Genomic DNA, 18,086 nt, shown 5'->3' with positions numbered 1-18,086 from the left:
ACTTGCTGGAAAGCACCTCTGAGGAGAAAGACCTAGGAGTCTTGGTGGACAATAGGATGACCATGAGCCAGCATAGTGCCCTTGTGGCCAAGAAGGCCAATGGCATCCTGGGGTGCATCAGGAAGAATGTGACCAGCAGGTCAAGAGGGGTTATCCTCCCCCTCTACTCTGCCCTGGTGAGGCTGCATCTGGAGTACTGTGTCCAGTTCTGGGCTCCCCAGTTCAAGAAGGACAGGCGACTGCTGGAGAGGGTACAGCAGAGGGCTACAAAGATGATTAGGGGCCTGGAGCATCTCCCTTATGAGGAGAAGCTGAGCCACTTGGGTCTTTTTAGTACAGAGAAGACTGAGGAGGGATCTGACCAATGCTTATAAATACTTAAAGGATGGGTGTCAAGAGGACAGGGCCGGTCTTTTTTCAGTGGTGCCCAGGGATAGGACAAGAGGAAATGGGCACAAACTTGAATATAAGAAGTTCCACCTAAACATGAGGAGGAACTTCTTTACTTTGAGGGTGGCAGAGCACTGGAATAGGCTGCCCAGGGAGGTGGTGGAGTCTCTTTCTCTGGAGACATTCAAAACCCGCTTGGAGAAGTTCCTGTGCAATCTGCTCTAGGTGGACCTGCTTCGGCAGGGGGGTTGGACTAGATGATCTCCAGAGGCCCCTTCCAGCCCCATGTGTTTCTGTGATTCTGGTACCCCTTTTCCTGTTAGTTGCCTTCCATGGTGTATTGAAATATTTTCTAGAAATCAGTCCTCTGTCTTTCCATTAACCTAAATCTCTGCTGGACCTTAGAGGAAATAGTCTGTTACCATGGAGAAGAGGAAGGGAAGCCCTTATTATAAAACTATTGCTTCTAAAACATTATTAAAGAAAATCAGAATCCACAAATTATTGATGTTTCTCAAAGATAAATCCTTCTATAAACAGGAGGGCTCCTTTTTTCTCCAGACAATATTTTATAATTAACAGCATTCCTTCACTAGCCAGCTAGTCTTCCATTAGTTTAATGGGGGGAAAAATATACCAACATAACCTAATTCAGTTCCTGGTGGATTTCTCTGAAAATCTAAGTAAAAATTTAAAAAAAGGACCTGTAGTATTTGTCTCTATAGGATACCATAGGAGTCAGGAGCAGCAGAGATATTCAAATCTAATTTAAATGAGTGATGGGCTCTGGTAAATTGCCGTTCATGAGCAATCCCTGAACACAGAGTTTGCTCCTCTTGTCTTTCCTGTAGCAGAGCTTAATGGTGACCAGCTTCACAGTGAACTTAGGTCAAATGGAGACACTAGACAACCAGCTATAACAGGTAAATATCAAAAAGAAATACCTTTGACCTGAGTTTTTTGGGTTTTGCCACTGAATTTCACCCACCCCAAAAATTCCAGAACGTGTCTGCCAGACAGGAGGTCACAGAAAGTGCATCAGGAGAAGAGGTCCCTCAAAATGTGGGCATCCTGATTTCAGTTGCTTTTCTGCAAAAGGAGTTCAAGGTAACTGTCAAGCTACTAACTATGCTGAAGTACAGTATTTTGTCTGCTGTTGAACTTGCTGTACTTTGCATTAAATCATTCTGGTTTTGCTAAGCTCCTGAGAAGTGCAATTCTTTAGTCCCACAGCAGATATTAGTCTAATTTCTCATTGTTTAGTGGCACGAAGTGCTCAGGCAGTGAGTTGCTGATTAATAAGAGGGTGGCAATGGGCCTGTGTTCCAGACAAAATTTGAATTTCAGCCTTGTACCCCTCATCAACTTCTCTTGCACAGAACTGTCCAGTATCAGTCAGCATGCTGGCTCTTATGGGTCCAGAGCACAAGCTCTGCTGATGCTGAGGGTCTTGACTTGAGTGGACACAAAGTTCAACAGGATATTAGTTAGTGGACTGTTGAAATGAGATTCAGGTCACCCTGATTTAAGTGTCTGCAATAAGACCTTGGTGACTAACAACAGCTACAGCAAATAGATTGCAGCCAGTACTGTTATGGGGGCATAGAGAGCTAGTCAGCTCATCGGGTGCAGGTGTCTACTTAGGTTGAATTAAATAACTATATTGACTACACCAGATCTTCAGTGACTCTAGTGAGAGCTTAGTCACAGAGCTTATGTGTAGATACCCACACTACTAATACTTGCAATAAAATGAGTTTAATCCTCCCCTAAATCTGCTTTTCATCCCAAAACCCAACGATATTGACGGTTAGTAATCTTTGCAAAGTCATCTATTTTGTATTTTAGGAATGAATTTGGACTTGGAGATACACAAGGAAAATTAAGAGATGGATATGCATTTCCTTAGAGATTTTCTGAAATAATCTCTAAGATGGCTTTGTTTATTGTTCTTTGCTAATGTGTATGTATGTAAGCGTGCACACGTGTGTATATACATGCCTAAACACACATATATGTATTGTATACATTGTAAATAAAAATGTCCTAAATATCTCACTTCAGCTTTTACTGTCCTATATTAAACTGGAAAATAATCCTAATTTTCTTACTCTGTATGCATATTGGAAGGCTATTAATATTTACAAAATGCATTGAAGTGCTAAGCACCATTACCTTATTGATGACTACCAAATTGTAATTCATCTTACATTTCATTATACTACCTCCTGCATATGGATGGGTATTGCTTGTTTGTGTTCTTCAAGAAATTCAGTAAATATATTTCTACCAGAAACCCCTAAATCCAAACACAGTGTATAAAGTGATGTGAGTTGTCACAAATATTATGTTTGAGATAGTGTAGAGCATTTATGAGGTTTTATATTTTACTCTGTTTTTAACTAGCTCAGCTTGGGCAACTCATTTATTATCGAACTTTCCAGTGCAGCCCTGATTTAAGGTGGAGGTTGTCTAATTTCTGATATTTGGACCAGGCTGACAAACAATCTAACTGTTGAAATGCCTTTTTACTGATTTAGTGGGAATAAGTTGCCTAAATACCTTCAAGGTTCTCAGATGATACTCTAGGCACCAGAAATCTGCAGATAACGTCGATATAAGCTGAAATTTTGTGTGGATGACTCCCAACCAGTCCTGAAAAAGGTATCTGAGGTACATAAGATTTACTAAAGGTATTTCTTGCTATTTCTTACTATGTCAACTCTGGTTGGATCATTCTTGGATAATCTATGAAGCAGAATGGAATGTGAAAGGAACTAAACCATCTCACCAATCAATGCATAGTCAATTGCAATGTTAGCAATACCTTTTAAAAAGTAACAAGGATGTAACAAAATTCAAGAAGAGACCAAAAGATCAACTCTTCAAAGGGGAACAACTCATTCTTAAAACTCTTCACTAGTGAAAGACCTTTCCTTAGACATTTACCTTCCCAGAGCTGCTGCACTGTTGTGAACGCTATGGCTCAGATTCTTTGTTTATCTGAGAGAAGAATGAAGGTGAACAAAGGTAAATATACTAAAAATTGATCTTGCCTTTATCTTTTTTTTCTGAATATAGCACAACACAGAGTCTCTTTTCACTGAGCACTGCATGACACGGAGCAACAAAAATCCTCCATCAAACTATTAAGAGTAAAAAATAACTAGAACAAATTTCTTCTAGTAATTTTGCTTTGTAAAGTTAATGACTGTAGCAAGCTGTATCATGAATGTGCATTAGTAAATCTGGGCCCAGATCCTAGCACCTCTGAGAACTCTTTGTGATGAGGAATACCTTCAGGCTGTCTTAGTTAGGGCTAATGGAAAAAACATTATTCACACTCTCCTTCACATTTACTTATGAAAACAAGTGAAATTATCTTTTCTATACAATACCTGTACAGATGAAACTTGATAGTCCTCCATAGATGACATCATCATTGTCTGGTAATATAAAGGGACACCTCGTCTGAACCTCCAAACAGTATTGCTTGCAAGGAATTCTGTTGCTGCAGTGAAACTGTGTGACTTCAAAATACTGGGAACAGAGCCAGGCTTTGTAGACAGTCTGGAAAAAGAGAAGAACCAGAAGTATAGATGGATGACAATAGCACTGTCATTATTATAAGAACATACTGTACTACACACCTACATTAATGCTGCTTCGGAAAGCAAATATTTAGAGAATATCACTTGGGTAAAACATATTCTTAAATTTTGACTATCGCCCCACTTCAGAAATGAAAACTCCAGCCAAGTCACTTAAAAGCAACAGTTAGTCAAGACTAGGCTTATGCTATTATTTTATCTTAGCTTGTAACCAGGTAAGTCTCTTAGATGCAGCTTTTTATTGGACACAAGCCTACATGCTACACATGCCTGTCCCTGTACCTTATCATATACAAACTGAGATCCTAACCTCATTTGAAGCTGGTCTGGGAAAAAAAAACTTATGAAAGTTAAGTGCAAGAAAGAGATTAAAACAGGGTTCAGGCCAGCTATTCTCTTTATATCTAGAGCTAAGCTATCAGGTTGCAATAGATGGTGCTGCTTCCCTTCAAATAAAACCTTATCCAATCCACAACATTAAAACACACATTAGGATACCTAAAGACCAACAGCTGCAGACTAGGGGATAAATTTGCAACAGCGAGGACCGATGTCTACATTTGGGAGCTAAAAAGAACAAATTAAAGATGCTGTTATCTTATTCTATGTAGCCATGGCTGCAGGACCTGTGATTATTGCAATTATTATCACCGTTTATACAGAAAAGTAAAATAAACATGTTGATTTTAGTTTTCTTTACCTATTCTTTTCTGAGCACTGGTCTTTGTCATAATAATTAAACTAGCCTTTTGGATACAGAAAAGTTTCACATGTGATCATACAAAATTTATTGGACATAAAGCTACAAAGGTGATGAAAAATCTGTATGACTGAGTACAGAGAGGTTTGCTTGTTTCCCATTTTATTTTCCACTTATTTGTTTTGAAGTATTTACTGGCTAGATACGTGCTATCTAGGTTGGTATATACCAAAAAAAAATATCCTTTTTGTGTTCATTCAGAATATCTGAAAAGCTTAGTAACAACCTTTCCTTTTCACAGACTGAAAAGCAAGTCAGCTGTTTTTTTTTTTCTTCTTCCTAGACCTGTTTTTAATAAAAAAGGAAACTTAGATTAAATTTTTAGCATGGAAAATTCAAAAACTGACACCTAAAAAGAGCAATCTAGCTGAGAGTTTGGTTTGATCTCAGTTGTTTCAGTCTTGTTTATAATTTTTATTAGTGTCAGTAGCAGCTTAAGTTGTATAATTAATTTCAATATATTAGTCCCAGAGTCACAAAACTTTTACCTTAGTTTCTTTGCAATTGTGGCAGGTATGGGAAAGGTTGCTAAGTGATAAAGTGAAGCCTTTATTAATAATCTATGGCTTGTGATTATCTTTTTATAGTGGCATTTGCTTACTACATTTTGTAGAACATTTTTTTTCATTAGAAATTTGATTTTAATTGCTTACAAAGGTTTCTTATCCACAGTAAATGTTAAATGAGAAGTAAGACTAAGCAATGTGTGTACTTTTTGTTCTTAAATAAACTTCTAAACAGCAAGAGGTTTTCTCAGTGTTGACTATGACCCCCTCCCCATTTTTAATGCTTCAGTTTCTATGTTGACACTTGCAGCAATAAAAGAAGTAATGTAATTGTTTTTCCATTCTTTGTCATTGAACATAGTCTATTGGTTGGAGGCAGGAATGTTGGCTCTAATAACAGATAAATATTCACAGATGTTCCTTCCTGATCACTAACACTGTAGATCTGTTCAGTATGAATTCCACATTTTGTCTTCATAGAATAGATCTAAGAGTAGTAAGCTGATTTATGGATCATATTTCAAAATGTACATTGTTTTATAGGAATGTATTGAAGAGAACACCATACATGGTAACAAGGAAACAAGTAAACCCATGGGTCTACTTAAGGCAGACAGGAAATAAACATTTATTCAAGAGAAGAAGTAAATAATGTGATCATAGGCTTCTGTGAACATTTTTACATATCCAATCTCAGTTTGTACACATCATTTTCCTGCTCTGATTCACAATCAGCTTTGGCTCAAAATTGCATTTGAACACTTGTACATATTTTTAAAGAATGCATGAATGTACCCGTACCTGAGATCTATTCTCAGAGAACTGTCTTCCACTCTGTATCCTTTATATTGTGTCCCCTTTCAACATTTTCTGCAATCTATATTGGGATTTCTAATATGATGGTCCTCATTTTGCTCCTTTTTGGCCAGTGAGACTACCTGGAAATTAAGATTTTCAAAGTTCTGTCTGGATATGAACTTAGGTCATATCCTTCTTCAGGGTGAGATGTTGATACTTGTCATCCTTCCTACCCTGATCTCTGGTTTCTTCAAAAGAAACTTCAGGTTTGTGGGACAAGATATGTCTGCAGAACATTGTAAGATGCCCAAGAATTAGTAGGCAAAATCCTCAGGGTGTCCTGAGAACTAGCCTAGAAGATAGGAGATGCTGGTCTTCAGCCCTTCCCACAAAGATCCTCCATTTTCCCAGGACTTTTTCAGGCCTGAGAAATGGCATGAAAGAATGTGAGTAGTTGGAGAAGTGAACATCATGGAAAAGCATGAATTTAACCTTTGAGTATTTGTAGTGCATCCGAGGTGGAAATTTAATTCACATCTGGATAAGGAAAAACAAAAAAAAAGGGTCAAAGACAGATTTGAGTACTAGAAAAGGCCCACCTGTAGTGTCAAGCTGTTAGCCCACTACCTCCACAGCTTTGGCTTGTGCTAACTCCTACTTCTCAGACAGTGCCCAACCATTGTCTGGGGAAAGGTATATTCCAAGCACCTCACCCAGTAAGCAGTTTTGATATGGCCATGCTGTTCTTTGGAGAAAAAGGAAAAAATGTAGATGTTTACAGATGAGCCGTACTGGGCCAGCTGGTAGACCAGAGAGTAGTCACTCTCCACTCCTACTTAATAGTGGAGATGTGATTTAAGTGCCTACTTTGCCAATAAAGACCCCAAATAACCTCTTCTACTATTCTTGGACATTTTGGACTTTCTAGGCACCAAAGGCTTTACACAGAAATCTTCCTTTGGTGCCTAAGGATGTGTACCCAAGAGGGAGTGCAGAAGCGTAAGAACACATATCTGTGCATACCACTCACTGCTCAGCAGCCTTTGCATGAGTCACACAGCTGACCCAACTAAGTAGATCCAGAAGAGTCCAAAGTCGTTTTATTTCTTTCAATGATAGTGAAAGGTGACTTCTTTAGCTTAAATATTAGAAGAATATGTGAAAATCGATGTGATGTGAAACTGGAATGTATTGAAATTTATTGACATTTTCCTAATAGCAAAGCAAATATTGTCACCTTTGATCAGCCAGTATTCCTTCTTATACCCTCGAAAATATATGTTTTGGTTTGTTGGGAATTCTGTTGTACCTCCTAGCATATCTAAAATGCTGATTCCCAGAGTTTTAAAACGCACACTGTATATCAAGGCCTGAAGCTATCAATGAAAATACATATTGGTTTGCATTTTTGAGTATAGTATGCACTTTACCAACTATGCTTTGATAAGAGGGTATTTTTACTTTTTCTAAAGGACATTAATGGCTAAACTCAAAGATTTATAATCACATTAAATGCTCCTCTTAAGTATTGCATGTAGAACATTTTAAAGTATTAGTTACATTCTATTAGTATTCTTCTATGTAATTTTCCATTAAGTAAAGTTTTCTGGAGCAAAATTCTTGCTCCTTCAACATACACTTTCTCAAGATTCAAGTCAATAAAACAAATTTCATTGTTTAAAATTCATGGAAAACAAAGAGGGGATGTGACAGCAATAGACAAGGCTTTCACTTTAATATTTCCTCAATTAAAGAAAACAAAACCAAAACTAACTCCTAACACGAACTGAACTAAACCAGGTTGTAAGAGTGGGAAAGATATATAAATTATAGAGAAAATATAAGAATCCACAACTATTAACAGTTTTTGAATAAAAAAGAGGAAATCTAGTGATTTTCATCCAAAATCACAACTTCAGAAGACCAAGGCATTATTTGTATTAATAGCTATTTTGTGAATTTAAGTCAAGCCATCAAAACCAAACACAAAACTAACACAAAACATAGATTTTGAATTTCTTAGATTTATAATTTCTGTTACACGTTATGATCTTATATATGTGTGGCATGCATATGATGCAGAAAAACAACTAAAATGGACTTGTGTTTTCAGTTGGTTTGGGACATGATGAAAACCTTTGAAAAATCATAGTTGCTAATAGGAATCTGGCAGACTGATCTCAAAGAATGGGGAAAACCATGTTTTTCAGTTGGTTTTGGGTTTTACTCCTTTTTATCAAGGGAAAGAACTCAGATAAACTGGATTATTGATGCATCATGACAACCACATACGTACAGTAAATAACTATGTATCTAAATATTTCATCTTTTTATCATCAACAGAACTTCAGGCACTCTATATTTGAAGGAGATACAGTCCTGGCTATTAGATAAGACACTATGTTGAAAAGATAGTATCATATAAGAATAAGATCATCCTTCATGTACAGAAGCATAACTACAAAATCTCGGAAGGATTTAGTGGTAATTTTGCTCACCTAAATAAAATAAACCAACACTACCTGTAGGAAAACACTGAAAAATTACACTTTTGGAAAAAGTGTACCAATTAGTCCTGGCTTTACGTACCTGGGTGCTTACCCAGAACAATCATCATCAAAATCTCTTTAGTATTTATAAATGATTAATAATATCATGATAAAATATATTATTAATTAGGCAGATTAATTCATTATTTGGCATATTTATTTCTACTGTACAAGTTTTAAGCCAGTGCCTGGAAGCAGAAAAAAATATTTTCTGACTTCAGTCACCAAGCACCCAAACACAAATAACCAGTTTCAGCAATTCAAGGAGTGTACACTTCACAAACAAACCAGACACTAAACTGCATTTGCTTGTCAAACCATTACAGATAATAATTGGATTCATAGTTAAGAGGAAGAAAATAAGGTTGTGTGTGGAGAATTTTGAGAAATGAAAAGAGCACAGAGTGTGCTTTTTCTCTCAGGACACCAGGAAGAACACTCTTTTTGTGTCTCTTTGTAGGGAATAGTAGTACAGATATTGCCTCTTTTTAGGCTCTTCTGTGTCTCATATCACACCTGAGGTTAGTCAGTGCCTCAAAGTTATTCTTTTTGGTCTTGGAAGGCCATCAAACAAAACTATTAGGTAATATAGCTGCATTGTTTGCTTAGAGAGGGTCCAAGAGCCACTGCCCACAACATGTGCAGTACTGCCAAGTAGAACAGTGCGTTGCTTGACCACAGCCCTGGTCATTACACCAGCTGATTGCAACTGGCTGTGTAACTGCACAAAATTAATTTTAATTGTATCACAAATATTTGCTAATATTGCAAAAATGATGGGAAGATAAAGTTGTATTTACTATGTATATATGCTCACATACTCTCTCCCTTCCCGTCTCATTCTCACTCATACATGCACAATACATGTGTTTCTAAAGAACCTAATTTCTGTCAAAACAAATTGAGTATGTAGCCTGAATCATCTGAGTCACACTGCATGAGATGTATCAGTAGAGCAGAATGGAAAAGCTCAATCAGTTTCATTCTCTACGGCTGCCAATTCTTCATAGTTTTCAAAAGATTAATTCAGTTCTCTTCTGCCCCTTCTCCTGTTGTTCCTGACTACTGTTAGCAACACTGTTCTTAAAAGAACAGTGTGAAATTTCCAGGAAGTATTTACTCTAGCTATTCTACATGAAAATAACTTTTTTTTTTTTCCCCTCACTGAACAAAAATTTGATGTTACTAGCTGGGTTGTCAAAATAATAGTACAAAAGGGAACATAGAAATCATCAAATAGGACTTGAGGGTACTGGTGGATGAAAAGCTGGACATGAGCCAAAAATGTGCACTCACAGTCCAGAAAGCCAATTGCATCCTGGGCTGCATCAAAAGAAGCATGGCCAGCAGGTCAAGGGAGGTGATTCTGCCCCTCTCCTCAGTCTCGTGAGACCCCATCTGGAGTACTGCGTCCAGCTCTGAGGTCCCCAGCATAAGAAGGACGTGGACCTATTGGAGCAAGTCCAGAGGAGGGCCACGAAGATGATAAGGGGGCTGGAGCACCTCCTCCTATGAAGACAGGCTGAGAGAGTTGGGGTTGTCCAGCCTGGAGTAGAGAGAGCTCTGGGGAGACCTTAGAGTAGCCTTTCAGTACTTAAAGGGAGCCTACAGGAAAGATGAGAAGGGACTCTTTATGCGGGAGTGTAACGACAGGACGAGACATAACAGTTTTAAACTGAAAGAGGGTAGATTTTTATTAGATATTTGGAAGAAATTCTTTACTGTGAGGGCGGTGAGACACAGGAACGGGTTGCCCAGGGAGGTGGTATATGTCCCATCCCTGGCAACATTCAAGGTCAGGTTGGACAAGGCTCTGAACAACCTGATCTAGTTGAAGATGTCCCTGCTAATGGCAGTGGGGGTTGGACTAGATGACCTTTAAAGGTCCCTTTCAACCCAAACTATTCTACGATTCTATGAGATAGCTCTTACAGTGTAGCTGTATAGGATGGTGAAGGAGAAATAAAGTAGGAACAGAGAAGTCACAACAGAAACTCTCTCTCAAAATGGTAAATTTTCTGAATCAAAATAAATTTTAACTGCTTTGCACTGATGTTTTGCAACCATATTCATTCCTCGGTATGAAAATGAAGACTTCAAACAGAGAACAACTTAACAATTTCACCTTCCAGTTGAAAAGCAAAAGGCTCTTCAAGAAATTCAGAAGTGCTTTGTTCATTGACATTGTCAATGACATCAGGATGTACCTTGTTTGGATAAAGGAATTAACAATATTGCCTTGAGACAGCATGCTATGATTCCAGTTCAACTTCTCCCAAAGCTTATCAGCATTTTGAGCTAAATTCTTCAGTCTTTATGTATACTGAGGAGTACATCAGGCTGTGACTGACTAACCAGTTGATTTTTCCAAGAATATTTATGGAATAACTTATTACATAAGCTGAGCTTTTTCAGCAGAACTGTACGCAGAAACAAGATCCATTAAAAAAAATTTAAAAATCTGGGTTCCAGAATAGTGATATGGCCTTCAAGTATTTGCTGTGTTCTACTCCAGTAGTCCTCAGCCCATGTTGAATCATTGACAACAAGAGTGAATAAGCTGTGTATGGAGAGCAAAATCCTTCTCTTCCTGTCAGCCTCAATTCTAGCATTCATTTTTCTGTAGCCAAAAGGAACCTTAAAGATTCTAGCATGCAACATACTGCCTATATGCAACAGATGACATCTACTTTACATGTCTGATCTCTGACCGATTCATAGAATTATGGGGGTATGAACTATTTAAAGGCATTATATGTGCATTTAAAGTTAGAACATATGTTCAAATCTCATGCTTTGCTTATTTTTGAGCCCGAGTTATTGTTGCCTCTGTGTGTTTTTCTGCAACGTTACAACAATCAATAATGTTGTCTCTTCTATAATTTCCATGTCAATCTTTGTACGAAAAATTTTTAAACTATCTACTTCAGCCTAACTTCTTTTACTTCATTTTAGTTTGTTTTACTATCTTGTAACCTTAAAGATTAGGGTCACCATGTGTGTTAGGTGAGTTAAAAATAGTAGTAGTTGTCTGCATGAGATGAAATGCAGTCAATAACAGAGTTGGAGAAAAACTACTGGTAAAGGCTGGAAAACCTTCGAAGCCTTCACTTGTCCAAATAAAGACATCCACTCATCCACTCAGAACTGTGCCTGAACATTGGTAAAGCAAAGATGAATATATTAAACAATATATGTATAGGAAATAAGAGGACAAGATTTTAATGTAATTATGGGTTTCATGCCAGCCATGAGGGACTTCAGAAAAGCACACCTATTTTTTCCTGGGACAAAGCTATAAAATTCACTTTAAATCTTATGCGTGCTGTACAGCAAACAAGTAAAGCTGCTGTCACCTACCAACTAACACACTGTCTGTTCAGTGCAGTCTCTAAAAGCTTTTTATATTTGGATCACCAGGGTATTATGTGTTGGTTTGAGTGACAGCGCATCTTCTTTAAGAAACACTTGGGTCAATCTCAGTGTCTGCTTTATGCATCAGGACAGATACCATGTTGTACAAGCAGAGATGTCTTTCAGATAGCTTACAAGTGTATTTTATATAGACTACACAACCAAAATATATATGGCTAACTGATACAACATCTGATTAAGTCTGACAAGGGTAATGTTACAAAAGTGAGCTCCCCCAGGAAGTTTGTCAGTTTTGAGCAGTAAGGACTGTCTGACTTCAGGAAAAGTGCATTTTGCATGTGTACTATGAAATAAAGATCAGCTCTTACAGAGCACCTTCTGCCTGTGAGAGCTGCGGGACTGCTGATGGCATTTCTCTTCTGCTGACCTTCTTTCCCAGTCCATTCTGAGACCGTGCGCAGCCTCAGAATAGGGCAGGGTAAGCACCACGAATAGTGAAGAAACAGTGAATGGCTGAGGGATCAATCCTCTGTAAGGTAACTTTGCCAGTGAGAGGCAGTGGTACTGCCAGGTGACTAAACTTTCTTCATTATGTGCAGTAAAAGACATATAACCAAACAATGGCTTTCAAATATGTGTGTTGCTGAAAATATTTCACAGGAACAAGCTTTCAATGAACATAAGTTTTTTTTTTAAAAAAAATTTCTTTTATTTCAACACTGTCAAAATCAAACAATTTTGACTGGGGAAATATTTTTGAATAAGATTCAAATATTTCTTTCCAAATAAACTACTGTCATTATGTTTATACAGCCAAACATTGCTCATAAACATTCATTTAAATACACATAACATTCTTTTGTGTTTTATTACATTAATACTGGCTCGAAACTGTTCTGCTTTGTGGAGAAGTTTCTTTGTACATGCACCTACACTCACCCACATACACTCACCCACACCTCTTTTTTTCCTGTGGAATTCTGGGGGTTTTTTTTCATATTTTTTTTTTTTTTTAATCTGATCCAGAATGAACACAAATTAAGAATCTGAGCTTCCTGTAGAACAGACATTATATTTTCCAGTTATTCCATTCTACGTGCATTTCTTAAATTCTTTTTGTTAAAAAGCTGCACCAGGAAATGAGAATGTCTGTTTCATATTATGGAAATTTATGCCTGAAATTTACAGTAATTTGGGAACAAACACATCTGTCTGGTGGTTATTTTAACATTTGATTTCATTTATATTTTACTGTAAAGAATACTTTCTGTACCTGCATAGTTGGAGTATCATAATATAGATATTTTAAAATTGATCCAGAAGATCTTGATGCCAGTGAATGCAAACTATTGTATTAAGAGACAAAAACTTTTATTGTTTCCTAAATGACAGTAAATTAAATAGGTAAACTTGTTTCTTTCCCTATTTTACCATTATATGAATAATTTCCTTTGAAAGACACACATGCTGTTTTATTTGAAGATAGAGGAAAGGTAAACTAAGGTTGAAATTCATTTGCTAGAACATTGTTGATCCTAGCTTCAGTTCATATACTATATAACAAGATATCTTTTAGCCAAATACAAATGAGAGGAATGACAAGCTGCTCTGCTCACATCTTTATTGTTTATATTGGAAAAGACAACCATAAAGATGCAAATATGCCACCTCCTAATACAAATATGTTTCTTTGATTATGGAGAAATTACTGAAGAGGAGATGGCACCAATGTCTTACTCTCGCTTTGGTAATCTTAAAGAGAAATTAGTCATAGATATAGAAGACATCTACAATGTTCTTATTTGCCAAAACAAATTAAGCATTTGCAAGAAATAGATGTTGTGCAAAACCAGATCCACCAGCTCTATCTTTCTGGTGATTAACCATCCAATCAACTAGCGTCATCATAATGATTAACTTCACTGTTTTTTTATAATACCCTAAAACATGAACTCATCATCTATATTAAAATTCAATCTTAGCTCTTACTTAATATCACAAAGAAACTTTCTTTTGAAGATCATAAACATTGCTTTGTGTGAGCTTAAAGGAAATTGAAAATTAAATAACTCATTACAGAAATAAGTAGTCTGGTAAAAAGTAAAAAGGGGGCACTAGCCTTTGATTTTGTGAGCTGAGTAGTACTTCATCTAATAAGATACTATATTAAAATGTTCAAATGATTAAAATAAAACAAATGAATAATCCTTAAAGTGTCTGATCAGTTTCCCCTGAAGATCTTAGCACTACTGACTTTAAGTCAGTTCGCAATGGGCAGAGGCCTGCTTTAAAGTTTTACGGTCTATTCTAAAAATACATCTGAATTCATGAACCGAGCAACCTTTCAAGGCTGTAAAGTCTCTGTGTTCAACTCTGCTTTCTATCACTTTTAAAGTGATGATAGTCTATATAAATCAGCTCAGCTTCGCATTATTCAGAAGACTGATACTGCTGACTACCAGTGTATGCAGGAGGCCAGGACAGTCCCTATTTTTATATCCTCTGCTTTCTCAAATTAAGGACTTGATTTTTTTTTCTGCCTAAAAAGTTCCAGTGTTGTTCAGAAAAGACAATCCCTTATGGGCCCAGAGGGCCTTCAACCAATTTACAAGACGTGTTGCAGATTCCTGGCAGATGAAGGAACTTGTAATAGGCTGGTATAAACATATCTAGAGAAAAAGTTTTCTGTGCCTTGGATTTCTTTCCATTTGGAATTGTAACCTCTTTAAGGATAGGACTTATTCAGCTTCAATATTAAATTTTCATCTTGATCATGTAGACTGAAAAATTCTCTGACTAAACCCAAACAAGCATCTGAAAAGTCAGTAAATAACAAAGGCTAAAGACAAGGAGCCAATTAATCCAGAATAACTAAGAAAATCAAGGCATCAGAGATAAGACAATGTTTTAGAACCTGAAATCTATTAAAAAAAGAAAAAACCCACCAGGACTCATAACAATGGAGGGAGCCATTCATAGTGTACTCTTTAATACACTTTATTAAAGGTGGTCATTTGTATCAGCAATGCAAGTTTATTTTAATCATGGTAATTTGAAATTGATTAGAAGAACATTATTGTGCTGTAACCTATCCGGACACAAAGCAGATTTGTCTTACTCTTTTCCCTAGACATTTTTGAATGCAGAAACGGGGCTGGAGGTGCCACTGCACTAATTTACAATGTCTTCATATACTCAATGTCTTCAAGTTGTGCTACCTCTCCCCCTTACACGTAACATACAGATTTACATGAAGACCTCAGAGTTGTGTGCTGTAGTTTTGACACTGAAGTGAGATAACCAGATATCCAAAGAGCTTAAAAGCAGCTCCCAAGGAAGAGAGACAAGTTCCCCCTTCTCACAGTTTCTTTCTCACACAGCTCTGATTTGAGGCCACACAGCTGCACGAAAAGCTGGCTTGAGCTCAGGTAGCCAAACCTTGCCTTGACGGGGATATATATGGGGGATATACTTGGGGATATATATGATGTTGCAGTCAGAGCCCTGACAGCAGATTGTAATCGTGCATTTGATAAATCACATTTTCTGGAACACCACAATAAGCTCTTCCAGAAGTTCAGCAATAAGCTCACCCAAGAGCAGTTGTCCCACAGGAGGATTTTCCCTAGTCTGATACGGCTCTGCAAGAGACTAGACATTCACCACAGCAGAAAGAAGTTTGTTATCGCAGGAGATTACAGAGCAACAAGACAACTTCTTGCACATGCGTTTTGTCATTTCACATGCCAATCTGGTGATCATCTACACAGAGACTGCTATACAATCTTTTCACCTCTCATTTCCCAGAAGAGTTAGAAGCATCAAGGGTCTGCGCAGACTGTCTGCAATTTGGCCCACAGCTTTTAACCATCTGAAGTGGTTAAAAGTCCATGTTACATTGCTTTTTTCCTTTTTTTCCCAAGTTTTCTGTTTTATCCAGCAAAACTGCCACCTTGGACTTCCGAAGGGCAGACTTTGGCCTCTTCAGGAGCGTGGTTGAAAGTGTCCCTTGGGAGACAGTCCTGAAGGGCAAAGGTGCCCAGGAAGGCTGGTCGTACTTCAAGGAGGCACTCTTAAAAGCCCAGGAAAGAGCCATACCCAAATCCCAAAAAGCAAGCAGGAAGGGAAGACCAGCCTGGCTAAATAGAGATCTTTGGCTGGAGCTCAGGAACAAAAAGAAGGTTTATGATCTTTGGAAAAGGGGTCTGGCAGGCAAGGAGAAATACCAGGAAACGGTGAAGATATGCAGGGGGAAAATTAGAAGGGCCAAGGCTCAAGCTGAGCTCATCTTGGCCACTACAGTTAAGAATAACAAAAAGGGGTTTTTTTGATATGTAAACAGTAAAAGGAAGATTAAGGATAATGTGGGCCCACTGATGAATGAGATGGGCACCCTAGTGGTGGAAGACACGGAGAAAGCAGAGTTGCTGAATGCCTTCTTTTCTTCAGTCTTCACTGCTAAGGTCGTCCCTCATGAATCTCTGGCCTTGGAAGCAAGGGAGAGGGTATGGAGAGAGGAAGTTTTTCCTCCAGTAGAGGAGGACCAGGTTCGGGACCACTTGGCCAAACTGGACATTCATAAGTCCATGGGCCCTGATGGGATGCACCCACGAGTGCTGAGAGAGCTGGCAGATGTTATTGCTGGGCCACTCTCTATCATCTTTGAAAGGTCATGGAGAACAGGAGAGGTGCCTGAAGACTGGAGGAAGGCCAACATCACTCCAGTCTTCAAAAAGGGCAAGAAGGAGGACCCTGGGAACTACAGGCCAGTTAGTCTCACCTCTGTCCCTGGGAAGGTAATGGAGACACTCATTCTAGATGTCATCTCCAAACAAGTTGAAGAGCGGGGGGTTATTGGAAGTGGGCAACATGGGTTTACCAAGGGTAAATCATGTTTGACCAATCTGATAGCTTTCTACGATGCTATAACTGGTTGGTTGGATGAGGGGAGGGCAGCAGATGTCATCTACCTTGAGTTCAGCAAAGCTTTTGACACAGTCTCCCATAACATCCTCATTGGGAAACTAAGAAAGTGTGGGCTGGATGAAGGGACAGTGAGGTGGATTGAGAACTGGCTGTGTGACAGGACCCAAAGGGTAATGATTAATGGAGCAGGTTCAAGCTGGAGGCCTGTAACGAGTGGTGTCCGCCAGGGGTCAATACTCGGCCCAGTCCTGTTCAACATATTCATCAGCGACCTGGATGAGGGAACCGAGTGTATCCTCAACAAGTTTGCTGATGATACCAAACTGGGAGGGCTGGCTGATACCCCGGAGGGCCATGCTGCCATCCAGCGAGACCTGAACAGGCTGGAGAGCTGGGCAAGGAAGAACCTCATGAGGTTCAACAGGGAAAAGTGTAGGGTCCTGCACCTGGGGAAGAAGAATGTTAGGCACCAATACAGGTTAGGTGTGGACCTGCTGGAGTCAAGTTCTGAAGAGAAAGATCTGGGAGTCCTGGTAGACAGCAAAATGACAATGAGCAAGCAGTGTGCTCTTGTGGCCAGGAAGGCCAACGGAACCCTGGGCTGCATAGGGAAGAGTGTGGCTAGTAGGTCGAGGGAAGTCATTCTCCCCCTCTACTCTGCACTGGTGAGGCCACAACTGGAATACTGCATCCAGTTCTGGGCTCTCCAATTCAAGAGGGATAAGCAACTACTGGAAAGAGTCCAGCGAAGGGCAACGAGGATGATTCAAGGATTGGAGCATCTCCCTTATGAAGAAAGGCTGAGAGAGCTGGGACTCTTTAGTCTGGAGAAGAGAAGGCTGAGGGGAGACCTTATCAATGCTTATAAGTATCTAAAGGGTGGGTTGAAGGAGGAGGGAGCCAGGCTCTTTTCAGTGGTTGCCAGTGAGAGGACAAGGGGCAACAGGCACAAACTGGAACACAGGAGGTTCCAATCAAATATGAGAAAAAACTTCTTCACAGTGAAGGCGACAGAGCCCTGGAACAGGCTGCCCAGGGAGGTTGGGGAGTGCCCTTCTCTGGAGATTTTCAAGACCCGCCTGGATGCAGTCCTGAGTAACGTGCTCTGACATGCTCTGGGCAATCCTGCTTCGGCAGGGGAGTTGGACTAGATGATCTTTATGGTCCCTTC

At 38.8% G+C, this 18,086-nt stretch overlaps 1 protein-coding gene across 1 annotated transcript in view; it reads right to left on the bottom strand.

Moving 5' to 3' along the window:
- Positions 1-18,086, bottom strand: part of NALF1 (NALCN channel auxiliary factor 1) — a 488,181-nt gene that overhangs the window by 9,176 nt on the left and 460,919 nt on the right. The window contains exon 2 of the mRNA XM_074167360.1: positions 3,789-3,960. Within this exon, the coding sequence (XP_074023461.1) occupies positions 3,789-3,960 (172 nt within the window). The remainder of the gene's footprint in view (positions 1-3,788; positions 3,961-18,086) is intronic.

The sequence above is a fragment of the Numenius arquata genome, chromosome 1 (assembly GCF_964106895.1).
Source record: "Numenius arquata chromosome 1, bNumArq3.hap1.1, whole genome shotgun sequence".
In the NCBI taxonomy this organism is placed as follows: domain Eukaryota; kingdom Metazoa; phylum Chordata; class Aves; order Charadriiformes; family Scolopacidae; genus Numenius; species Numenius arquata.
The sequence above is the reverse complement of the archived record's forward strand: the minus strand, read 5'-3'. Positions and strand labels throughout refer to the sequence as shown.